Source organism: Salvelinus alpinus, chromosome 30 (assembly GCF_045679555.1).
Source record: "Salvelinus alpinus chromosome 30, SLU_Salpinus.1, whole genome shotgun sequence".
NCBI classification, from domain to species: Eukaryota; Metazoa; Chordata; class Actinopteri; order Salmoniformes; family Salmonidae; genus Salvelinus; species Salvelinus alpinus.
The window spans coordinates 11,416,185-11,438,993 of record NC_092115.1 but is presented as its reverse complement, the minus strand read 5'-3'; the positions used below and the strand labels follow the sequence as shown (position 1 = coordinate 11,438,993).

Genomic DNA, 22,809 nt, shown 5'->3' with positions numbered 1-22,809 from the left:
TGGGTGAACAGGGAGTACAGGGAGTTCTCTTTTCCCTCCACGTGTGGAGCCCACCTCCCATTAGACCTACAGAAATGACTGCCTGTAAAGACGTGTCTAACTGACGGTATGCACTAAACAAAACTGTAGACAAGATACATTCTTTGCCAAATCACGACAGCTTTAAAACAAATTCTAAATGGACTGGTTGATTACAGTAGGGAAATATGAGTTCCAATCACGAGCTGCAGTTAGGAATAATAAATGCGGCTCGTCTATTTTAGTCTTTTTTTGCTTAGTGCGCAGCTGTAGTGTGCCATGTAGATTAGGTTACACCCCCCCTTCCCTAAACCTAGGCAGGTTCCAGACTGAAATGCAACAAAAACATTGTTTTGATGAAGTCAAATTGCGTATTCATTAGTCTATAGGGGCCTACTTTGTACCATGTTTAACAAAAGCCTGCCCACCAAGTTTAAGCTCACAAATCAAACACTAACTCCCAGAGAGAGGGCCTGTCTCTAACTCCCAGAGAGAGGGTCTGTCTCTAACTCCCAGAGAGAGGGCCTGTCTCTAACTCCCAGAGAGAGGGCCTGTCTCTAACTCCCAGAGAGAAGGCCTGTCTCTAACTCCCAGAGAGAGGGCCTGTCTCTAACTCCCAGAGAGAGGGCTGTCTCTAACTCCCAGAGAGAGGGCCTGTCTCTAACTCCCAGAGAGAGGGCCTGTCTCTAACTCCCAGAGAGAGGGCCTGTCTCTAACTCCCAGAGAGAGGGTCTGTCTCTAACTCCCAGGACCAGAGAGAGGGGTTTTCTACACTACCCTATTTTCTTCCACCTCTCACATCTGTCTCCTCCTCATCTACAACACACACACACACACACACACACATTTACATTTACATTTAAGTCATTTAGCAGACGCTCTTATCCAGAGCGACTTACAAATTGGACACACACACACACACACACACACACACACACACACACACACACACACACACACACACACACACACACACACACACACACACGTATAGAAGTAGGACAGGGTTAAAAAAGAGCAAAGCTGCAGAATAAATAGCAGATGCAGAGAATGACATTTTCCCAGATTACAAAAGGTGTGTGTGTGCGTGTTTGTGTGTCTGTGTGCTTATGTTCGTGATCATGATACTGCTGTGGGTTTGGCCAGCAGGTGAGGAGAGGCTTGAATGCTTGAGTGAATTTAATAGCCATATGAGAGACGGGGCTCAGGCTTTCTATTCATTCACTCAGGTTAATTTCTCCATTTCCATCACAATGACTTTAAGTGGCATATGCAAATAATATACACATTCAATCATACTGGGGGAGCTAACAGGAACTGAGAGTATTTTGATCCAGATAAAGATATCTACCGACCCCAGATAGTGTGCCCCCTGTGATGCGTTGGGCAGACTGTACCACCCTCTGGAGAGCTCTGCCGTTGCGGGAAGGTGCAGTTGCCGTACCAGGCGGTGATACAGCCCGACAGGATGCTCTCAATTGTGCATCTGTAAAAGTTCCTGAGGGTCTTAGGGGCCAAACCGAATTGCTTCAGCCTCCTGAGGTTGAAGAGGCACTGTTGTGCCTTCTTGTGTGGACCACACTGTCTGTGTGGACCATTTCAGATCGTCAGTGATGTGTACGTCAAGGAACTTGACGCTTTCCACCTTCTCTACTGCGGTCCCCGTCGATGTGGATAAGGGCGTGCTCCCTCTGCTGTTTCCTGAAGTCCATGATCAGCTCCTTCATTTTGTTTGGTACAGACCCAGGGCCTGAGCTTAATGATGAGCTTAGAGAGTACTATGGTGTTGAAGCCTGAGCTATAGTCAATGAACAGCATTCTGACGTAGGTATTCCTCTTGTCCAGATGGGATAGGGCAGTGCGCAGTGCGATGGCGAGTGCATCGTATGTGGATCTATTGGGGCGGTAAGCAAAGTGAAGTGGGTCTAGGGTTTCAGGTAAGGTAAAGGTGATATGATCCTTGACTCGTCTCTCAAAGCACTTCATGATGACAGAAGTGTTACGGGGCGATAGTCATTTAGTTCAACTACCTTTGCTTTCTTGGGTACAGGAACAATGGTGGATATCTTGAAGTAAGTGGGGACAGCAGACTAGGATAGAGATAGATTGAATATGTCCGTAAACACTCCAGCCAGCTGGTCTGCACATTTCTGTCTGTAATAAAGCCCCTTTGTGGAGAAAAAATCATTCTGATTGGCTGGGCCTGGCGCCCAAGTGGGTGGGTCTATGCCCTCCCAGGCCCACCCATGGCTGCGCCCCTGCCCAGTCATGTGAAATCCATAGATTAGGGCCTAATTTATTTATTTCAGTTGACTGATTTCCTTCTATGAACTGTAACTCAGTAAAATCTTTAAAATTGTTGCATGTTGCCTTTATATTTTCGTTCAGTATACTTTTTGGACTATTCCATTCGTTCCATTGCACAAGACATGCTCAATAAAGTGGAAGTAAAGTTTTTTAACACCTGTGCCTCGAGGGAATCCCCTTTGAGCCAATGAGCAGTCATTTTGACTCAAACATTCTAGTCGAGTCTAAAATTCGAGTCTAATTCGAGTCGGAGTCTACAACCCACACAAGTGGCTCAGGTAGTGCAGCTCATCCAGGATGGCACATCAATGCGAGCTGTGGCAAGAAGGTTTGCTGTGTCTGTCAGCGTAGTGTCCAGAGCATGGAGGCGCTACCAGGAGACAGGCCAGTACATCAGGAGACGTGGAGGAGGCCGTAGGAGGGCAACAACCCAGCAGCAGGACCGCTACCTCCGCCTTTGTGCAAGGAGGAGCACTGCCAGAGCCCTGCAAAATGACCTCCAGCAGGCCACAAATGTGCATGTGTCAGCATATGGTCTCACAAGGGGTCTGAGGATCTCATCTCGGTACCTAATGGCAGTCAGGCTGTAGGTTGTAGACTCAGGTTGTAGACTCCGTCTCATGCTACCACTAGAGTGAAAGCACCGCCAGCATTCAAAAGTGACCAAAACATCAGCCAGGAAGCATAGGACCTGAGAAGTGGTCTGTGGTCACCACCTGCAGAACCACTCCTTTATTGGGGGTGTCTTGCTAATTGCCTATAATTTCCACCTTTTGTCTATTCCATTTGCACAACAGCATGTGAAATTTATTGTCAATCAGTGTTGCTTCCTAAGTGGACGGTTTGATTTCACAGAAGTGTGATTGACTTGGAGTTACATTGTGTTGTTTAAGTGTTCCCTTTATTTTTTTGAGCAGTGTATATAGAAAGAACAACATCTTACCTGCATGTGACTCTGTAGGTGTAGGAGGATTTCAAACAATGACTTTCTGGCAAAAATGATGTCCTCTTAAAACTGCTTATGACACATTCGGTTTGTGATATCAAAATTCTTACAACATATGTTTGTTAAATATACGTAATTAAATATGTTAAATATACTTATTTAGGAAAAGTCAAGGACAGAGGGCGGCATGCCTTTTAAAATGGCAGAGATATTTGAATTCTAAATTCCTATTTAATCAAAACAACTCACTTCCAGTGTTAAAAGAAAACCTACTATTTGAACCCTGGTCTGATTGGAGTATGAGGTAAGATGGTCTTTGGTTTTAGTCATTTATTTCTGAAACCCAGAGGTTTTCTGCTTACCGTGTGCCATTCTGACAGGAGAGGAGAGCTCTGTTGTTTCTGTTATTATAACTACAGTACAGGACTGTGCATTGATTATTGTGTTTTGTTTGGGTGTAGGTTAGTATGCATTTCAAGTGTATTGTCCTGATTGAGGTTTGTATATTTCCAGTGACTTATGCAGGTTTGGCAGTAATTTATAGCATTGTGTTATCTTGAACCAGACTAGAGAAAATATCATAATTGTATACATATTCTTCCAACCCTTGCATATGTATCCATGAAAATGTTACTTAAATAGTTCTCTGCATCCGTATGATCAAGTTGATCGTTCTTATTCTGGATAATATACATTTTCTTGAATTGTAATTTAAACAAGTAGTTTCAAATCAATTGGAGGATAATGTATTATCTATCTCTACATGTCAGTCCACTCTGACATGGGTGATTGATTTGTAATATTACTGATTTTAGCAGTAGTAATACAGTTATACTAGCCTGGTCCCAGATATTTTTGTGCTGTCTTGCCATATAAGTTATACAGCACAAACAGGTCTGAAACCAGGCTACAGTTACTATTTACGTGAGTGGACTGCACTTTCCTAATGTGAACACTAGGTGGTGGTAGCGGAGTAGTTATGGAGGCTACTACAGCACTTGTCTCAGTTGTGAAGCACATCTTATTAAGATTCAACAGCTTCACGTTATCTTTCCTGAGAACACATCGTGATATCAGATATTTGTACTTTAAAGCGGGAATCCTTAAATTGGTTGAACTACCACGCCCGTTTGCGATATTACAACAACAAATACTTTTCTGCAAACAACTAACAGTTTTTCCCCTCGGACATCACTGCCCTCACGATAGAACAGCAGAATATATACTGCAAATTATTTTATCACGTTGTGCGACGCGCCTCACCTCCAACTCTTCAACAAAACAATAGCAACGGCCATGGATGGGGCAGACAGCTATTTCCCCCATTGGGGACCATCTTTAACTGTAACTAAACAGAATCTCATGTTGTGAATATAGTGGTTTCGCCAATCTTCTGTATTAGTATTATAATTCATCTGATAATATTTATAGTTATCCTCTCTTAAAAGATGCACTATGCAGAAATCACTCCAACATTTCCTGGTTGCAAAAATTCTGATAGTTTGCCTAATTTCCGTTTATTTGTCAAAACAAGCAAGTATAGTGTATAAGAATCATTCTAGCATCTAAACCATTGTGAAACATATTTTCCATAACAAAAAATATTGTATTTTCAGCTGGTGTACAAAACCAAAAGTAAAAGATTCAAAAACAAAACTTAAAAACGGGAAGCATAGAAATCACACATATAGAACAGATCTTCTGCTTCTTAGACTTGCTTTCCATGATAATTACAGATCTATAAGTCACATTGCTATGGGAATTTGGTTGGGTCGGCCAAAAAAGTGACATATTGCAGCTTTAAATTGTATAGAGAAAGATTAGAAATGTCTCGGTCTAGGGGGGAATTTATTTTTTGTTCAATGCTACATGAATGCCAGGACAGTCTAACTGAAAAGTTATACTACTTCAAGAGAATACAAATTGACTGGTGTAAAGTCAGTGGGCTATTGAAAGAGACAAGTTAGTAATGATGAGCCTCTTTTCTTGTGTGGAAGAAAAGGTCAGACGATAAAGATGTCATCCAGGAGAGACAGAGGCCTCTATTTTCACCCGGCTTCATTGTTCTTCCTGTGTGATGGTGAAATGAGCATGGATTTGAATCGTTTGCAACATTTGACAGTTATTCAAAAGATGGTCTCAATACACTGGGTACAATGAGTCTCCGGAGGTGTGGTTTGGGTATAGCCGGTTTCAAGAGGTCTAATCTTGGTCTGAAACTGGGTCTTGAGAGCTCTAGATAACTACAGACATGTGACCTTCTATTTGAAGACCTTTGTTGGATGGTGTGGCCACTCCTACTTGGAACTGAATGTTAAGAAAACCAAGCATATGGCTATTGACTTCTACCAAGCATATGGCTATTGACTTCTACCGAGCATATGGCTATTGACTTCTACCGAGCATATGGCTATTGACTTCTACCAAGCATATGGCTATTGACTTCTACCAAGCATATGGCTATTGACTTCTACCAAGCTTATGGCTATTGGAGCTCACTGAATGAGGACTCTGATCAATGGGGAGCCAGTGGAGACCACTGATCAGTACAAATATTTTAGCACTTTCCTTGACAGCAAACTAATTTGAAGTCAATGTGGATGCAATGTGTGCAAAGGGAAATTGGTGCTTGTACTTCCTGAGGAATCTCTGCAGTCTCAGAGTGAATAAGACAATTTTCCACAGATCATTCATTGAGTCCATTTTAACGTTCAACATGATCTGCTGGTTCAGTAATCTAAACCTAAAGAGTAAGAACAGGCTGGGTAACATTGTGAAACTAGGTAGCAGGATCATTGGTACAAACCTTTCACTTGTATCAGATGAGTCATTCGCAAGGCACAATCCATTCTGAGGGACTCCCAGCATCCCTTGTTTGATTCATTTATTTTTCTTCTCTACAGAGCGCAGGTCACAACTCTCCTTCATGCATGCTGCTATCAGCTTTCTCAATAAGATGTAGTAGTGTTTAGGTACAGACTGACCCTATTCATGTGTGTTTTAGAGGACTACTGTTATTTTTATTTATGTTTTGTTTGTTTTTTGGGAGGATAGATAGATTGTAATTGTCTGCATAATTTGCAATCAACCATATATATTCTTTGTAAATATATACATTACATTACCAAAAGTATGTGGACACCTGCTTGTCGAACATCTCATTCCAAAATCAAAGGCATTAAACATGGAGTCGGTCCCCCTTTGCTGCTGTAACAGCCTCCACTCATCTAGGAAGGCTTTCCACTAGATGATGGAACATTGCTGCAGGGACTTAGTGAGGTCGGGCACTGATTTTGGGCGATCAGGCTTGGCTCAAAGTTGCCGTTTGAATTCATCCCAAAGGTGTTCGATGGGGTTGAGGTCAGGGGCTCTGTGCAAGCCAGTCAAGTTCTTCCACACCGATCTCAACAAACCATTTCTGTATGGACCTCGCTGTGTGCACGAGGGCATTGTGATCCTGAAACAGGAAAGGGCCTTCCCCAAACTGTTGCCACAAAGTTGGAAACACAGAATCGTCTAGAATGTCATTGTATGCTGTAGCGTTAAGATTTCCCTTCACTGGAACTAAGGGGCCAAGCCCGGACAATGAAAAACAACCCCAGACAATTTTTCTTCCTCCACCAAACTTTACAGTTGGCACTATGCATTCGGGCAGGTAGCATTCTCCTGGCATCTGCCAAACCCAGATTCGTCCGTCGGACTGCCATGCCAGATGGTGAAGCGTGATTAATCACTCCAGAGAACGCGTTTCCACTGCTCCAGAGTCCAATGGTGGCGAGCTTTACACCACTCCAGCCGATGTTTGGCATTGCGCATGGTGATCTTAGACTTGTGTGCGGCCATGGAAACCCATTTCATGAAGCTCCCGACGAACGTTTCTTGTGGTGACGTTGCTTCCAGAGGCAGTTTGTAACTCGGTAGTGAGTGTTGCAACTGAGGACAGACAATTTTTACGTGGTACATGCATCAGCACTCGGCAGTCCCATTCTGTGAGCTTGTGTGGCCTACCACTTCGCGGCTGAGCCATTGTTGCCCCTAAACGTTTCCAGTTCACAATAACAGCACTTACAGCTGACCGGGGCAGCTCTAGCAGGGAAGAAATTTGAGGAGGTGACCTATGACGGTGCCATGTTGAAAGTCACTGAGCTCTTCAGTAAGGCCATTCTACTGCCAATGTTTATCTTTGGAGATTTCATACACTATCAGCAACGGGTCTGGCTGAAATACCAGAATCCATCCACTAATTTGAAGGGACGTCCACATACACACAGTACCAGTCAAAAGTTTGGATACACCTACTCATTCTATGGTTTTTCTTTATTTTTACTATTTTCTACATTGTAGAATAATAGTGAAGATGTCACAACTATGAAATAACACATATGGAATCATGTGGTAACCAAAAAAGTGTTAAACATATCAAAATATATTTTATATTTGAGATTCTTCAAAGTAGCCACCCTTTGCCTTGACAACAGCTTTGCACACTCTTGGCATTCTCTCAACCAGCTTCATGAGGTAGTCACCTGGAATTACCTCTGATGCAGAGAATACCCTTTGCCTCGATGACAGCTTTGCTGTTTAATCTTTTGTTTATATTTTTGTTAGCTGCATGTATGACATATCTCCACCAATCCTATTTATGATATTATTTACAAAGATTATACTGGTTAAAAAAATAATCTTCAAAAATGTGTTTTTTAACAATTCGTATATTTGAGTCTAACCATAATATTTGTTCGGTCTTTTCTGGTAGATTAAACAGAAATTGCAACCAACTTTCTATGGCTTGTTTTTTTTTTTAAGCGATATTTTGGACATTATTTCATTTTCAAATAACCGAAAGTGAGAGGTTGTAATCTGAATAAAGGGAAAAAGGCCATTCTTGAACATGGGGTGAGACATTCTTACTAATCTGCTAGAGAACCAGTTTGGATTTAAGTATAACTTTTGTATGACTGAAGCCTTTAGTGAGAGATCTAATGCTTTAATATTTAATCATTGCTGCCTTCCACATTCATATTCATTATATAAATAGGCCCGTTTAACTTTGTCTGTCTTGCCATTCCAAATAAAATGGAAAAATGCTCATATAATTGAATAAAACAAGTTGCTAAGTGTAGGCAAGGCCATAAGCAAATAGGTAAACTGGGATATGACTAAAGAGTTAAATCATGGTGATTTTTCCACAAATAGACAGGTATTTTCCTTTCCATGCAAGATCTTATCTATTTTTGCTAACTTGCTATTAAATTGTATTGTAGTGAGATAATTTCTTTGTTTTGGGATATTAACACAGAGTATGTCCACTTCACCGTCAGACCATTTTAATGGTAAACTATACGGTAATGTAAAGGTTGGATTTTCTTGTGATCAAATACGTAATACAGTACATTTATCATAATTTGGTTGAAATCCAGAGAGGTTAGAAAAAGTATCTAGATCCTCTATGAGGCTGTGGAGGGATCCAAATTATGGATTTAAAAGAAAACATTAAATCATCACCTTTGTTTTTATGCCCTGGATTTCCAGCCCCTTGATATTATTGTTATATCTGATTTTATTGGCCATAATTAATAGATATGCCGATAGTGAACAACCTTGTTTAATACTTTCAAATCAAATCAATGTTTATTTGTCACGTGCGCCAAATACAACAGGTGTAGACCTTACAGTGAAATGCTTACTAACCAACAGTGCAATTTCTAAAAGGTATTAGGTGAACAATAGGTAACTAAAGAAATAAAAACAACAGTAAAAAGACAGTGAAAAATAACAGTAGCTTGGCTATAAGAGTAGCGAGGCTCTATACAGGCACCGGTTAGTTGGGCTGAGAAGTAGCCATTATTTACTATTTTACACCTAGGGTTACTATACACAACTTTAACCCATTGTATAAGAGATTCTCCAAAATGTAAATATTATATGTCAATTCCAGTCATACTTTATCAAAAGCCTTTTCAAAGTCAGCTATGAATTTAAGGCCTGGTTTCCCAGATTGGTCATAGTGTTCTATTGTTTCCAGTCTTATATGATCCTCAATGTATCGTCCATGTAAAACAGCAGTCTTATTAGGATGAATAATATACGACAATACCTTTTTAATTCTGTGTGCTATGCAATTTGCTCGAATTTTTGCATTACAACACTGAAGTGTAAGGGGCCTCCAATTTTTTTAATGGACTGGATCTTTATATTTACCACTTGGGTTCTGTTTCAGTAATAATAAAATCAGAACTTCTTGTCGAGTATCTGATTATCTACCATTTGTACAGGAGTGGTTAAAACATGCTAATAACGGTCCTCTGAGTACATCACACAAGGATTGGTATACCTCAACTGGTAGGCCATCCAGCCCTGGAGTTTTCCCAGACTTTAGGCTTTAATTGCATCAGGAAGTTCCTCCTCTGTAATTTGGCCTTCACATGAGTCTTTCTGTACAGCTGTTAATTTTACATTATTAATATTTTAAAAATCCTTACAATTAACTTTGATTAGTGGAGATGGAGACTGAAATGAAAACATTTTCATTAAAGTACTCCATCATCTGTAACAAGTTTCAGTAAATTATTTTTGGTAGCATTTCTACCGTATGTTGAAGATTACAAAATAATTTGGTGCATTTTTCCCCATATTACATTGTGTATATTGATTGTCATGTGTCCATTGATTAATCCACTCAGACTGTGTGTGTGTGATGCTGTATCCCCCCCCCCCCCCCGGATCGGCTGTGCCATGGTACAGTCCAGGGAGGCACTGTGAGTCCTGCCTAGTACTGTCTGCAGTTCATTTCTGGGACTCCGACTAGAATAGAGCATCTCTACTTGCATGAAACCGTTTCCAGTTCGTGATGGCAATGTATAATAAGGGCAGACGCCGCAATCAAAGATGTGAGTAGTTATTCATGTTTCTATGTAAAGATGTGAGTAGTTATTCATGTTTCTATGTAAAGATGTGAGTAGTTATTCATGTTTCTATGTAAAGATGTGAGCAGTTATTCATGTTTCTATGTAAAGATGTGAGCAGTTATTCATGTTTCTATGTAAAGATGTGAGCAGTTATTCATGTTTCTATGTAAAGATGTGAGTAGTTATTCATGTTTCTATGTAAAGATGTATTAATTACATCATTATTGTATTTACAGTATTACATTATGTACAGTATTATTTGCACATTGTGCTTCTCACATTCGGCTTCTATATATATATATATACAGTATATATATATATTTTTTACAAACCAACCCTACAGCAAATCACTATGAAGATGTGTGTGTTGTGTATGAGGGTGAGACAGATGTGTGTGTTGTGTATGAGGGTGAGACAGATGCAACAGGTGGAAGAAGAGGAGCAGAATACAATAAAACCCAGACTTCCATCTCTCTCTCTCTCATAAACCTTCACCGTATTACTTATTGATTGGCTCCCTGCTTCCTCCATGAGAAAGTCCTCAGAAAAACACCTCAGAAAAACACATTAAAGGCTAGTATGAAAGGGATGGACCTCCTCTAAGTGGACAGACAGAGTATTGCCCCAGTCACTCAGTTACATCGTCACTCAGTTACATCATGCCCCAGTCACTCGGTTACATCATTAAAGTGACTACCTCAGGCAGTTGATTCCAAAGAGAACTGAAGTGGAGACAACAGGCAAGTCAACAGTAATAGCAATTGAGATGATAACAAGGATTGTGTATGTACGTAAGGCAGGGGTTCCCAAACCTTTCTGACCCGTAATCTCATTTTGATATCCATGTAAAAGAAAATGATGTAATCAACGGCCAATGTTTACTTTTTTTAAAATTGGGGCTATGACAGTCTGTTACAAATCAGTCTGACAGTATTTCCATCTGAAGGAATTATGCATCAGAAAGGTATTGGGAAGTTCAGAAGATCATCAGGCAATAATGTTGTATGAGTTTCTGTGTAGAAAAGAATAACATCGATGATATTTCCCCCCCAGTCTGATTTAGTGCCTGGTCTTGTCCACTCTGTTCTAATGAGTCCTTGTGGGCATTGTAGAGGGAAACAGAAGACATGCATGAGTTCCTGAGAGTCTTATCTGTCAGTGATCAGGTCATAATATTTTGTAACTTTAAACCGAGCCACATTTTGTAGGAAGAAAACAGAAACCACTCTGTTTATTACAACCACATCTAGCGGCTACCGGAGGTTACCGACATATTTATTTGATCTGAATTTCCCATGTGGAGTCGCGACCCCTAGTTTGTGAAACACTGATGTAAGGAGTGTTTTGGAATGTCATCATATGCCTTGGAAGCCTAATTGCAGTTATAGTATATAGAGAGTTCTATTGAGCGGATTATTTTTGAAGTTTAGTGTTTTTTGGAGTTGAAATGCCATAATATGCTTTAAAATGCCAAGGTAGTGGGCAGCCTAAGGCAGGGATTCAATCTGTATAGCGCTGTCGACAATGCGGCTTTAAAAGGCAATATTCCTGCGTTCGTGAAGACCGCATTCATAGTAAACGATGCATATGTCAGCTCAATCGGAGATTAACTTTTGATGGTGCATTGTCGAAAAAGGGCGATCGGATTGCAGTTACAGTGTTGACTCTATAGTTATATTGTGCAAAGCCAGCGGCCTTTTGACCTGGTATCTATAGGTCACTAAATCCATAGATGAGCATTAATTTAGTATGGATACTAGGAAAAGAAGCCATAGCTTGAAGTCAAAGTTATTTTATCTATTCAATCCAAGGCATGTTATCGACAAACACATAGCATTTGACCTTTAAAGGTGATTTACACTTCAGCCGGCATGCACAGCGTTTATTGGGAATGCGATCTCCGCAAACATCGGGTAAAATGCGCATCGTTGGCTATCTAGTGCAATGCTCTACAACGTGCCTTGGATTAAATCACGGCCTGTCTTGGCTCAGCATTAGGGGGGCTATACATTCATAAGAAAAAAAGTGCTTTTTAGAAACTAAATTGGATCTTCGCGGTCTTCATTGGAGAACCTTGTTGGTTCCAGGTAGAACCCATTCGGTTCTAAGTAGAACCCTTTCCACACAGGGTTCTACCTGGAACTAAAAAAGGTTTGTACCTGGAACCAAAAAGTGTTCTTCTACGGGGAGTGTTGAAGAACCCTTTCGGAACCCTTTTTTTCTAAGAGTGTAGGAGAGGCTCTTTCTGGCAGGTATGAGGTGCCGAACCCCTGTGCCAAGTTTGTCTGTGGAAAAACAAGTTTGCTCATCCCTATTAGCTATATGGAGAATAGACTGGTAGGGAGCGCCGATAGATACACTTGTAGAATATCAAATAGTAAAACAATAAAAACATTTGATCACAAAAAAAAGAAGCTCCGTTTTGCCAGTCTCCTGCATGATAAAGCCATATACTGAAGCATAGATATCAGCCATGCCCTTAAACAAAGATAACTCATACCTGGCTCTCCCAGACATCCAGACTTTAAAAGCAGTTATCTGATGGTATCTGTTACCAACGACATGAGAGGTCTCTTACACTCATTCAAATTCAAGGCACATCAAAACTAAAAAAAAACTCTATCATGAACACAATCTGCTGTTCACTCACTCAACTATACTTTATTGTACGTAGGCAAGAGCACGTAGCGAGTCCAATAGAGTTACCATACTGTAGTTTCCTAAAAGGGAGGCATAGACCAAGTGACTGTGAGAGCTCTTAGCAGCAGCTTTGATGGTCTCTAAAACACAGGCTGTTCCCTCCATTAAGGCCTGTGGACAGGGATAAGGATGGTTTGAAGAGAGTACAAGCTGATGTAGCAATGCTAATGCTGTACATTCTGCTAAATGGGGATGGTTTGGCACTTCAGATGTCCTTTGATATCCTTTTAGCCAAAATAGAACATTGTAAAAGGTCAGAGTTCAAATTGTATTTATATGCATGTTCTTAAGTAGTGGCCATTGCTTAGCAACACATTATTCATGTGTGTGTACCTTGTCTTGCGCACACACACACACACAACACACCCACATGTACTCTCTCACACACACACTCTGTCTCTCACCATATGCACACACTCTCTTACACAACCCCAAAGCACACAATTATATGATTAGTATAATGACTGACATCAATCACAGTACTGTGTGTTCCCTGGATGAACGGCACAGTGTTCACTTAGAGTCCCACTCTTATCATTAGTGACCTCAGCAGGAGTCCAGGGGAGAGCGTACTCTGTTGAGTGCCACTATCATTAGTGACCTCAACAGGAGTCCAGGGGAGAACGTACTCTGTTGAGTGCCACTCTATCATTAGTGACCTCAGCAGGAGTCCAGCTGTGTCTTTTATGTTATGGATGAGTTGTTCATCAAGACCCTCACAAAGTATGAATGTAAGAAAGGCACTGTGTGATCTACTGTAGCTGTCTCTGTGATGTAGCTGTGTGTGTGTGTGTGTGCATGCTTGTGCCTGTCTGTCCTATTACCTTGAGAGACCCTCAGGGCTCATAGGATTGAGCAGACAGACAGATGCTTCAACACTGATATCATCTCACTCCCCGACCAGTGTTCTGCCACTCTGAATGGGACAGGGGATGAGCTGTGAGTCAGTGCTGTCAGTGTGTGTGTGCAGATGTTTCCTTATCTGTTGTACTACTCTGTATTTATTCAGGGAAAAACCCATTGAGACCAGGGTGTCATTCCAAAAGGGTGCCCTGATCACAACAATACGACAACCAATACAATGTACAACAAAACAGCAATCGATACAAAACAGTTACATTCCTCAGCTGCTAGGTCTTCAATCAACACCCTAAACTGCCAGAGAGGCACCAGATCATCCAATTGTAATGAGTTCTGCAAATTGTTCCAGCAGTGAGGCGCATTAAAACTTAATTGCGGATTTACCTAATTCAGTGGAGACGCGAGGAAGTTAACTAACCCTGTGAACTGGTTTGGTAGCTCATGTCTTTATACTTCAATAAGGAAGTTAGGTAAGTCGTGAAGAGTGTGTAGTCGGGCTTTGTAAACAAAAAGGGAGAAATCAAGAGATCTATGGGACTTTAATGAGGACCAGCCAACCTTTTGATACAGGACGCAGTGATGAGTATTAAAACTGTCACCTAGTGATAAAGCGAAGGGCGCTATGGTAGACGGCATCCAAAGGTTTAGGAGAAATGGCTGCTGCATTCTGGTAAATTGAGTCACCATAGTCAAGAACTGGCAGGGAAGTTGACTGTACAATCTGCTTGCTGCTGTTTCGGGAGAGGCAAGATCTATTTCTGAAAAAGAAAGTGTTTTTTAAACATTAAATCCTTGTTAATCCAAAAACCCTGATATTTATAAAAATAAAAAAAACTCACCCAAATGAATAGCCCCGTTGGAAAATATAAATAGACTGTTTGAAAATGTGAATCACATTTTTATTTTCCGTACCCCAGTTTGGGAATACCTGTCCTCGGCTAATGAATTCTCCAAAAGATAACTGGAGTCAGGAGTCAGCTAACCTGAAGTCCAATCAATGAGATGAGATTGTGAGTTTTTTTATAGGGCAGGGCAGCTCTAAACAACATCTCCAATTTGCTACAAAACTCACAATTTGCTATTCACAAGAAGCATTACCTGATGTGAACCATGGCTCGAAACAAAAGAGATCTCAGAAGACCTAAGATTAATTGCTGACTTGCATAAAGCTGGAAAGGGTTACAAATGTATCTCTAAAAGCCTTGATGTTCATCAGTCCACGGTAAGACACATTGTATATAAATGGAGAAAGTTCAGCACTGTTGCTACTCTCCCTGGGAGTGGCCGTCCTGCAAAGATGACTGCAAGAGCACAGCACAGAATGCTCAATCGGGTGAAGAAGAATCCCAGTGTCAGCTAAATCTCTGGAACATGCTAACAACTATGTTGACGAGGCTACGATATGTAAAACACTAAACCAAAATGGTGTTCATGGGGAGGACACCATGGAAGAACCCACTGCTGTCCAAAAAAACATTACAGCACGCCTGAAGTTTGCAAAAGAGCACTTGGATGTTCCACAGCGCTACTGGCTAAATATTAGGTGAACAGATTAAACTAAAGTTGAGTTGTTTGGACAAAACATTAAAAAAGGCACAAGCACACCAACATCAACACCTCATCCCAACTGTAAAGTATGGTGGAGAGAGCATCATGGTTTGGGGCTGCTTTGCTTGTATCATCGATGGAAAAATGAATTCCCAAGTTTATTATGACATTTTGCCGGAGAATGTACGGCTATCTGTCCGCCAATTGAAGCTCAACAGAAGTTTGGTGATGCAACAGGACAACGACCCAAAACACAGAAGTAAATCAACAGAATGGCTTCAACAGAAGAAAAAAATACGCCTTCTGGAGTGGCCCAGTTAGATTCCTGGCCTCAACCCGATTGAGATGCTGTGGCTTGACTTCAAAAGAGCGGTTCACACCAGACATCCCAAGAATATTGCTGAACTGAAACAGTTTTGTAAAGATGAATGGTTCAATATTCCTCCTGACATTTTCAGATATTACACGTTTCTAATTTTGACTTTTTCATTTCAAGTTAAAGTGTACTGTTAGCTAGCTCATTATTCATATCTCAGAGCCATTTGCTTTGCTAGTTATAGCTGGTTGGTTAGCTAACATTGAATCTAGTTGGTTAGCTACCTGCAGATTCATGCAGGGTAGAAACGTCATAAATTGTGATAATGGTTCATTGTTTAGCTAGCTAGCTACACGTCGTAACAAAATAATCCACTATGCAAGTATCCATTTCAATAGGGCGAGTAAAATGGTCAGTGAGCTGTTCTCTCATTTGTCTGGAAGTAGCTAGCAAGCTAGCCAACGTTAGCCAGTTAGTTTGGGTGCTTGACTGCTGTTAGGTCAGCTAGCTGTATGATCTGTGTAGTATAGTAATATTATTCATATCTCAGAACCATTTGCTATGCTAGTTATAGCCTAATGTTAACTAACTAACATTGAACCTGGTTGGTTAGCTACCTGCAGATTCATGCAGGGTAGTAACGTCATGAGTTGGGATTATGGTTTATTGTTTAGCTAGCTAGCTACAGGTCTTAGACTTGACACCATCAAAAAAATCACACATTGTGTCTGTCCTGTCTGACCACTTGCAATAAGCCTGATTTCAGTCAACCTTTGAATGAGTGTTTAACAGTGTGAAAGACCTTAGAAAGATCTATAAATAGGGCACCACAATGATTTTTAATCATCTAAGCAATTTAACACATCATCTAAAACAAGCGCAGCTGCTGAAACGGCTTTATGTCGAAGGTCTACAGCCAGACTGGTGCACATTAAGAATAGAGCGAGAAGTTAAAGTTATTAGCTAGCTGACAGTTGGCCATGGATTCTAAAAGTTTGTGTGTGGTCTGTGTGAAGTGTTCAGACAGTGATCCTGAAGCTGCTGTGTTTATGTTCCAGACATCAACATGGCAGGAGAACCGAGACCCTACAGGCCAAAGGTGGTGGGCTCCAAGAGGCCCCTCTCCTCTCTCTACAGGTCAGGGTCATAAGCATGGCCATAGAAATAGATTGTCATTCTGTGAGCAGGACACAACCATAGAAACACTCTGTACTACTCTATAAATAGAGTTGGCTAAAGGAGCGTTTCTCAAACCTTTTTTTTTGTGCCAGAGAGTGACAAGCTATGGCCACTTCCTTCTTGGAAGAACCACTTTCATTAAAACCACTTACATTAATAAACCACTTACACTAAAAACCCACTTACATTTATAAAACCACTTTCACTAAAACCCACTTTCATTAATACTAGCCCTTGAGTAGGGACAAAATCAGTGTCACCCAACCATACCAGGGACTGATCAACATCCCTTTTGTTTTGTCAGTGGCTTATTGCATGTACTTCTCTATTTCTGTCTTTACAGTGGCTATGAGTTTGACTACGACTATTACAGAGAGGATTTCTACAGCAGGTATGCAAATCATTATGCTCTGTTCTATTCTAGTATTTTCTTTGGAAAACAATGTACTCCGCTTTACCTATTTAACTACTTCTTAAAACTTTTGCCTCGTCTCCCCAGGTTATTTGAGTATCATGGACGCGTGGTGGAACCCCCCATCCGATCGCCGATACCTGCCAAACGATCTCGTGTCGTGGTCCCGTCCCTGCGGCGAATCAAATCTTCCTTGCCGGTCAGGACCTGCTCTGACTCCTTTTCTTCTTCCAGACCTCTTCCTCCGTCCTCGCCTCTACCTCTCACTTCTGGGTCTTCAGCTGCAGGACCTATGTGTATGTCTAATACTCTAGTCACTCTGCCTGCCTCTGTCCTACTCTTTCTCCCTCTATCCTCCCCTCTCTCTGTCCTATCTCTGTCTTCGGCTCCGCTGTCCTCCCCCTCTCCTTTCTCTGTCCTCCCCTCTCCCTCCGTTCTCACCCCTATCTCTGTCCTCCCCTCTCCCTCCGTTCTCACCCCTATCTCTCTCCCCCTTCTGCACTGCTCTGTCTCCTACTCTTTGACAGAACTGTTTTGGTGAAGTCATAGTTAAGAAGCATATTCTTTTCAAGAAACATCATTTGTCTCTGTTTTTGTATATTCCCAGTAAAGACCGACCAGTTGGTAACCATCAAACAAGAGCTGTCCCAGATTAAGACCAAGATCGACTCTCTACTGGGGCGTCTGGAGAGGATTGAGAGACAGCATCGCACAGAGGCAGGTAAGAGTGTTCAGACTGTGTGTGTTCAGACTGTGTGTGTCCTGTTGTGTGAGTGTCAGACTAACCTCTAACCTGACCTCATCCTCTCTCTCTCATCCCCCCCTTCCCCCAGCAGCCCAGAGGAAACAGGGAGGAGTGTATAAGTGTCTCCGTGCCAAGACCGCGGACCCCCCCGGAGACGTGGAGGCGGGAGAGATGACAGACGAAGCCAACGAGGATGTCTTTGACGATGAAGGCACTAACGATATGGTGAGGAGGCCAAGGGGTATTTTTGTTATTTTATTAGGACCCCCCCCATTAGCTGTTGCAAAAGCAGCAGCTACTCTTCCTGGGGTTCCACACAAAACATGAAACATAATACAGAACGACAGAATACAGAACATCATTAGACAAGAACAGCTCAAGGACAGAACTACATAAAAAAATAAAAAAATGTCAAGTTAGAGGTTAGTCTGTCATCGTACATCTGAAGGCTTAAATGGGGTCAAATGACACCCTATTCCCTATGTAGTGCACTACTTTTGCCCAGAGCGTTATGTGGATGATACCTAAGCAGCATTATGAGTAAACCACTGTGTTGTTATACAATGGGTGAGTCTAATCCTGAATGGTTAAAACAGTATCACTGCTTACTGTGTTGTTCTTTTCTTCTTTTCAGATAGAAAACCACTTATCAGACATTGACAATTGAGAGAGGTCAGTTTATCACTCAGGTGACATGTTTGGTTCAATTTAAACGAGTTAATTAGAAGTGTTTATTATAAGTGTCAGTGTAAGGGCCTGTTGGTGTAGGCTTTTGTTCCAGCCAAGCGGTAGCGACGGGCATTCCAGATCTTTTGGCTCCGCTCACCTAAACGAGCCGTCTATTTGGATGAAAAAAAAAAAAAAAAAATAGCACATTTCATAGCAAAAAAATTTAACATTCCAAAAATTGAGCGTGGACCAGAATGAGGCTTTTTCCCCGACGACCTATTGTTCCTGCAGTGACTCAGGAATCAGCATCTTTAGGGAATGTTTTTACAACTTACCTCCAGATAATCATTGTCTGGAGCTCATAAAGCAATAGTAGGATCCTTCCACCAATTCAGTGCCTTTTGAGAAGAGTAAACTTGGTGCAGATTTAAATACATGTACATTTCACTTTTTTTTTTACATTCTGTCATAAAGAGCACATGTTCAACTTAATATAAAATGTTTCCATCTCAAGAGGTGAAAAAAAAACGTTTACTACAGGGTTGACGATTTCATTTTAAAATCAGCCATATATCCCTGTCTGATGGGGGAATGGAAGCTTACTGTGTGAAACAGGGGGGGGCAATTGAATGCAAGCTATAAAAAAAACACACATTGTTCAAAAAATGTCTAGCCTGTCTACGGTATCTATGGTTAACGTGTTATGCTCGACCCGCTCAGTTTTCCACCACAAAACACCAGAAAAATGTCCAAAAAGAATAGAAGCAGCTCACCTGCTTTTACACTGTCTATTTCTTTAGAAAATAAATATTGAAAAAGGAATAGTTTCACTATATTAAAATGAGAGTTCAGTTCACGTAACAGGGTTGACTTTAAAATGAGGAACAGACGTAAATTAAAATCACATGAAATCAATAATCATCTACAGAAATGACTTTGTAAAAGCAACAAAACAACTAGGGCTTCACAATGATGGTGACATTTTGGGGTTAAGTGGGTTAAAATCTTCCTAAAAGTCACAGCGGGTGCATAGAGGGATATGTAAAAATACTTAAATTTGGCACTTTAGCAAGTCTTTACTCAGGAGAGCCAAATGAGCGGCTCTTTTTACAGATGCAATTCGGTTCTTGAGGTTCACTAAAAAGATCTGTTCTTTCACCAACAACCCATCCCTACCAAGCAGTAAGACACCCGATAGCAATGATCAGCAAATCATAGTCTTCTGTCAAGACTTTTAAAAATCGGGTTTGTTATGGCTTGGTTGGCACAAAAGCCTGCACCTACACAGGCTCACTGCGGATAAGAATGGCCACCTATGCTGTAGATCCACAACCCGTTTGACTTAATATAATTAGTCTATAGAATGCAGGGATTAGCCTGGTCCCAGATATGTTTGTGTTGCCTTGCCGACTCCTATGGTCTGTCTTGCAAGAGCACAAACAGATCTGGTACCAGGCTAGGACTTTGGCTCCATAAGAAATTGCTGTGTTTTACTTGTCTTTATTTCAAGTTGAGAAGAACCCAAATAGGCAATCATTATCTTCTAGTTTAATTCACAGTTTTTCTAAATTGCCTGTCATTTTTGGTGTCTATAGCAGTAAAATGGCTGTTTTTCAGCAGTTATCTCTGATGTCTGTTGAGCATGTCAAAAAGACAAAATCTCTCCTTCCCCTTTTCCCTCTGCTGGTTCACATTGAAATGTCCCCTGATTTGTCTAATATTTTTGGGGGCAAAAAGCAGAGATTTTTTTTATATAATATTGGGGAAAACTCCCATTCTAAGGTTCTCCCTATTATGAAGAACCTAGTTTCAACCATTGCTTTTCGTACAGTTGATCAGGATGAGGATGTTGACGATGACAATAATAATTCATATTGTTTTGGCTATTACTGATCATGACAATGATGACAATAAGGTTCACAATTAATATAAAATCATCTTATTGTGTGTTGTTATGCTTCTTGTTCACAGGGAGGTAAAAATAAAGCCTCATTGGTCGTTTGAAGAACCAATAGAGAACATCAGGACCTGAATGACAAAATCAATGGAAAAAAGGAAAAGACTCTGAGAGAAAGACTCGTGGACCAGTGTGCTTGTTTGCCCATCAAGACACAACACTGTGTGCGTATTGATGCGGTACTACAATGTTGTACTTTAATTTCATACAATACATTTACCAGACTACTGTATTTTATTCTAGTCATCTAAGAAATGAGTTAATGCAGGGTGTGAAAAAGAGTTGCTCTCATTGAGTGTGGCTTACATGCACACAATAATGCGATTATTGTGGATAGTCAGATTAATATAATAGTTCAATTAAAACGTTTACATGCTTTGCAAGAGGAACGATTTCCCTAATAATCCTGTTTACATGGACACATATGAAAAGAAAATCGGCAATCAAAATAAATGTTCTAGTAAGAATATTTGATTCTGAGTTTGGACATTTAAAGTGTGTATTTGAAAACTACTTCTACTACGCATACATTCAGTAGCTCCGAACTCACTTCACTTGTGCTGAAGAGGGAGGCTCGCTTGGCTGGTGTTAGAAAATGTGCATATCAAACACACCCCTGGAACGCCGTTTAAGGTGTTTACATGTCCTAATAAATGGAAAGATTGCTCAGAAAACCTTTTTTTGTTTTTTATCGGCATATGCTTACTTTTATTTTTACCTTACACCGATTAAGATAAGCAGAGTAAGGTGGTTACATGACTATTGTATAATCTGTCTACTGTCATAAATCAGTTTGATATCGAATTATTAGTGTGCATGTAAACATACTCATTGTTCTCAGACTAATAGTTCTGGTTTCAAGGTATTATCGTCTAAAACGTGAATGGCAAAATTCAGAAGAAATGGTTTGTGTTGGAATTGTGACTTTGCATTTTAATTTATTTGTTGCAACTGTTGTATGGCCACCTATGAAATGGGTTAGGGGACAAGACAAAAAGGTTTTAGAAATTACAGTCTCACAGGGAGCAGTTTTCAGATGTTGTTTGAAAATGGTGGACCACCTCAAAATTCTGCCATTTGCTTAATATTGGCACTAAAATGTGTGTTATTTAATAAACTACAGTACTAGTCAAAAGTTGACACACCTACTCATTCCAGGGTTTTTCTTTATTTTTACTATTTTCTACAATGTCGAATAATAGTGAAGACATCAAAACTATGAAATAACAAAAATGGAGTCATGTAGTAACCAAAAAAAGTGTTAAACAAATCAAAATATATTTTACATTCTTCAAAGTAGCCACCCTTTGTCTTGATGACATCTTTCCACACTCTTGGCATTCTCTCACCCAGCTTCCCTCAACCCATGTTCATGTCCAATGGCCGATGAGCACCGATATGTTTAATCTAGAATTTCTCTTCAAATGACAAGGATTAGCCAGTAGATTGTCAACTTTACTCATGATGACGACTGCTAGCTAAGATTTTGAAAGTATGATGTTGACATGATCAGTCCATACAAAGCTACGGTAGATAGAACGTGATTTGACGTCATTTCTATCTGTGGCCAATGACCATGAGCCTTCTTGGATGGGCACTTCTAATGTAAATCAAATGTCAGCACCCAAGGGGCTTGAATTTTCAAGCTCTACCTTTAGATTTGGCCGTGACGTACTGTCCCCATGATTGACAGAAAACTGAGTCCAATTACAGCGCAACTAGAGAACATTACCAACCCGTACTCTTCGTATTTTCCGCTGGCTGCCCCACCACCACAGAAAGCACTGAGCTAGGCTGAAACACCTGCATTTTGGAGCTGCCTTAAGCAAAAAAGAGACCATGTTTGTATGGAGGCTTTATTAACTCAATGTTTTTTTAAATACCATTTTTACATTGTTTGCAAACTAATATGTGACACGTATCAATGCCAAAATAACATGCAATACAGGCAACCGCCTAATTTTTTAGAGCAAAAAATCGAATCCAATTTTATTTGTCACATGCGTCGAATATAGCAGGTGTAGACCTTACAGGGAAATGCTTACTTACAAGCCCTTAACAAACAATGCTTTGAGAAGTTAAGAAGAAAAACATGTTAACCTCTAACGAGCCTCTACCCCGGGTCCGGGATCACCCCCCACCCCCCCACACACTGATTAGCATAGCTAGCATAGCTTCACAAGTAGATAGTAGCATCTAAATATCATTAAATCACAAGTCCAAGACACCAGATGAAAGATACA

At 40.7% G+C, this 22,809-nt stretch overlaps 1 protein-coding gene across 6 annotated transcripts in view; it reads left to right on the top strand.

Moving 5' to 3' along the window:
• LOC139559921 (RNA-binding Raly-like protein) overlaps positions 1-21,714 on the top strand; it is a 58,788-nt gene extending 37,074 nt beyond the window's left edge. For 3 of the 6 annotated variants that reach the window (XM_071376388.1, XM_071376389.1, XM_071376384.1), the window contains 7 exons: positions 16,663-16,741; positions 17,127-17,174; positions 17,283-17,491; positions 17,803-17,916; positions 18,029-18,165; positions 18,575-18,612; positions 20,581-21,714. In XM_071376388.1, coding sequence (XP_071232489.1) covers positions 16,663-16,741; positions 17,127-17,174; positions 17,283-17,491; positions 17,803-17,916; positions 18,029-18,165; positions 18,575-18,607 — 620 coding nt within the window. In that variant the 3' untranslated portion in view covers positions 18,608-18,612; positions 20,581-21,714. Of the gene's footprint in view, positions 1-16,662; positions 16,742-17,126; positions 17,175-17,282; positions 17,492-17,802; positions 17,917-18,028; positions 18,166-18,574; positions 18,630-20,580 lie in introns of all 6 variants that reach the window. The other 3 variants (XM_071376385.1, XM_071376387.1, XM_071376386.1) reach the window with 3 other exon arrangements.
• Positions 21,715-22,809: the final 1,095 nt, after the last annotated feature.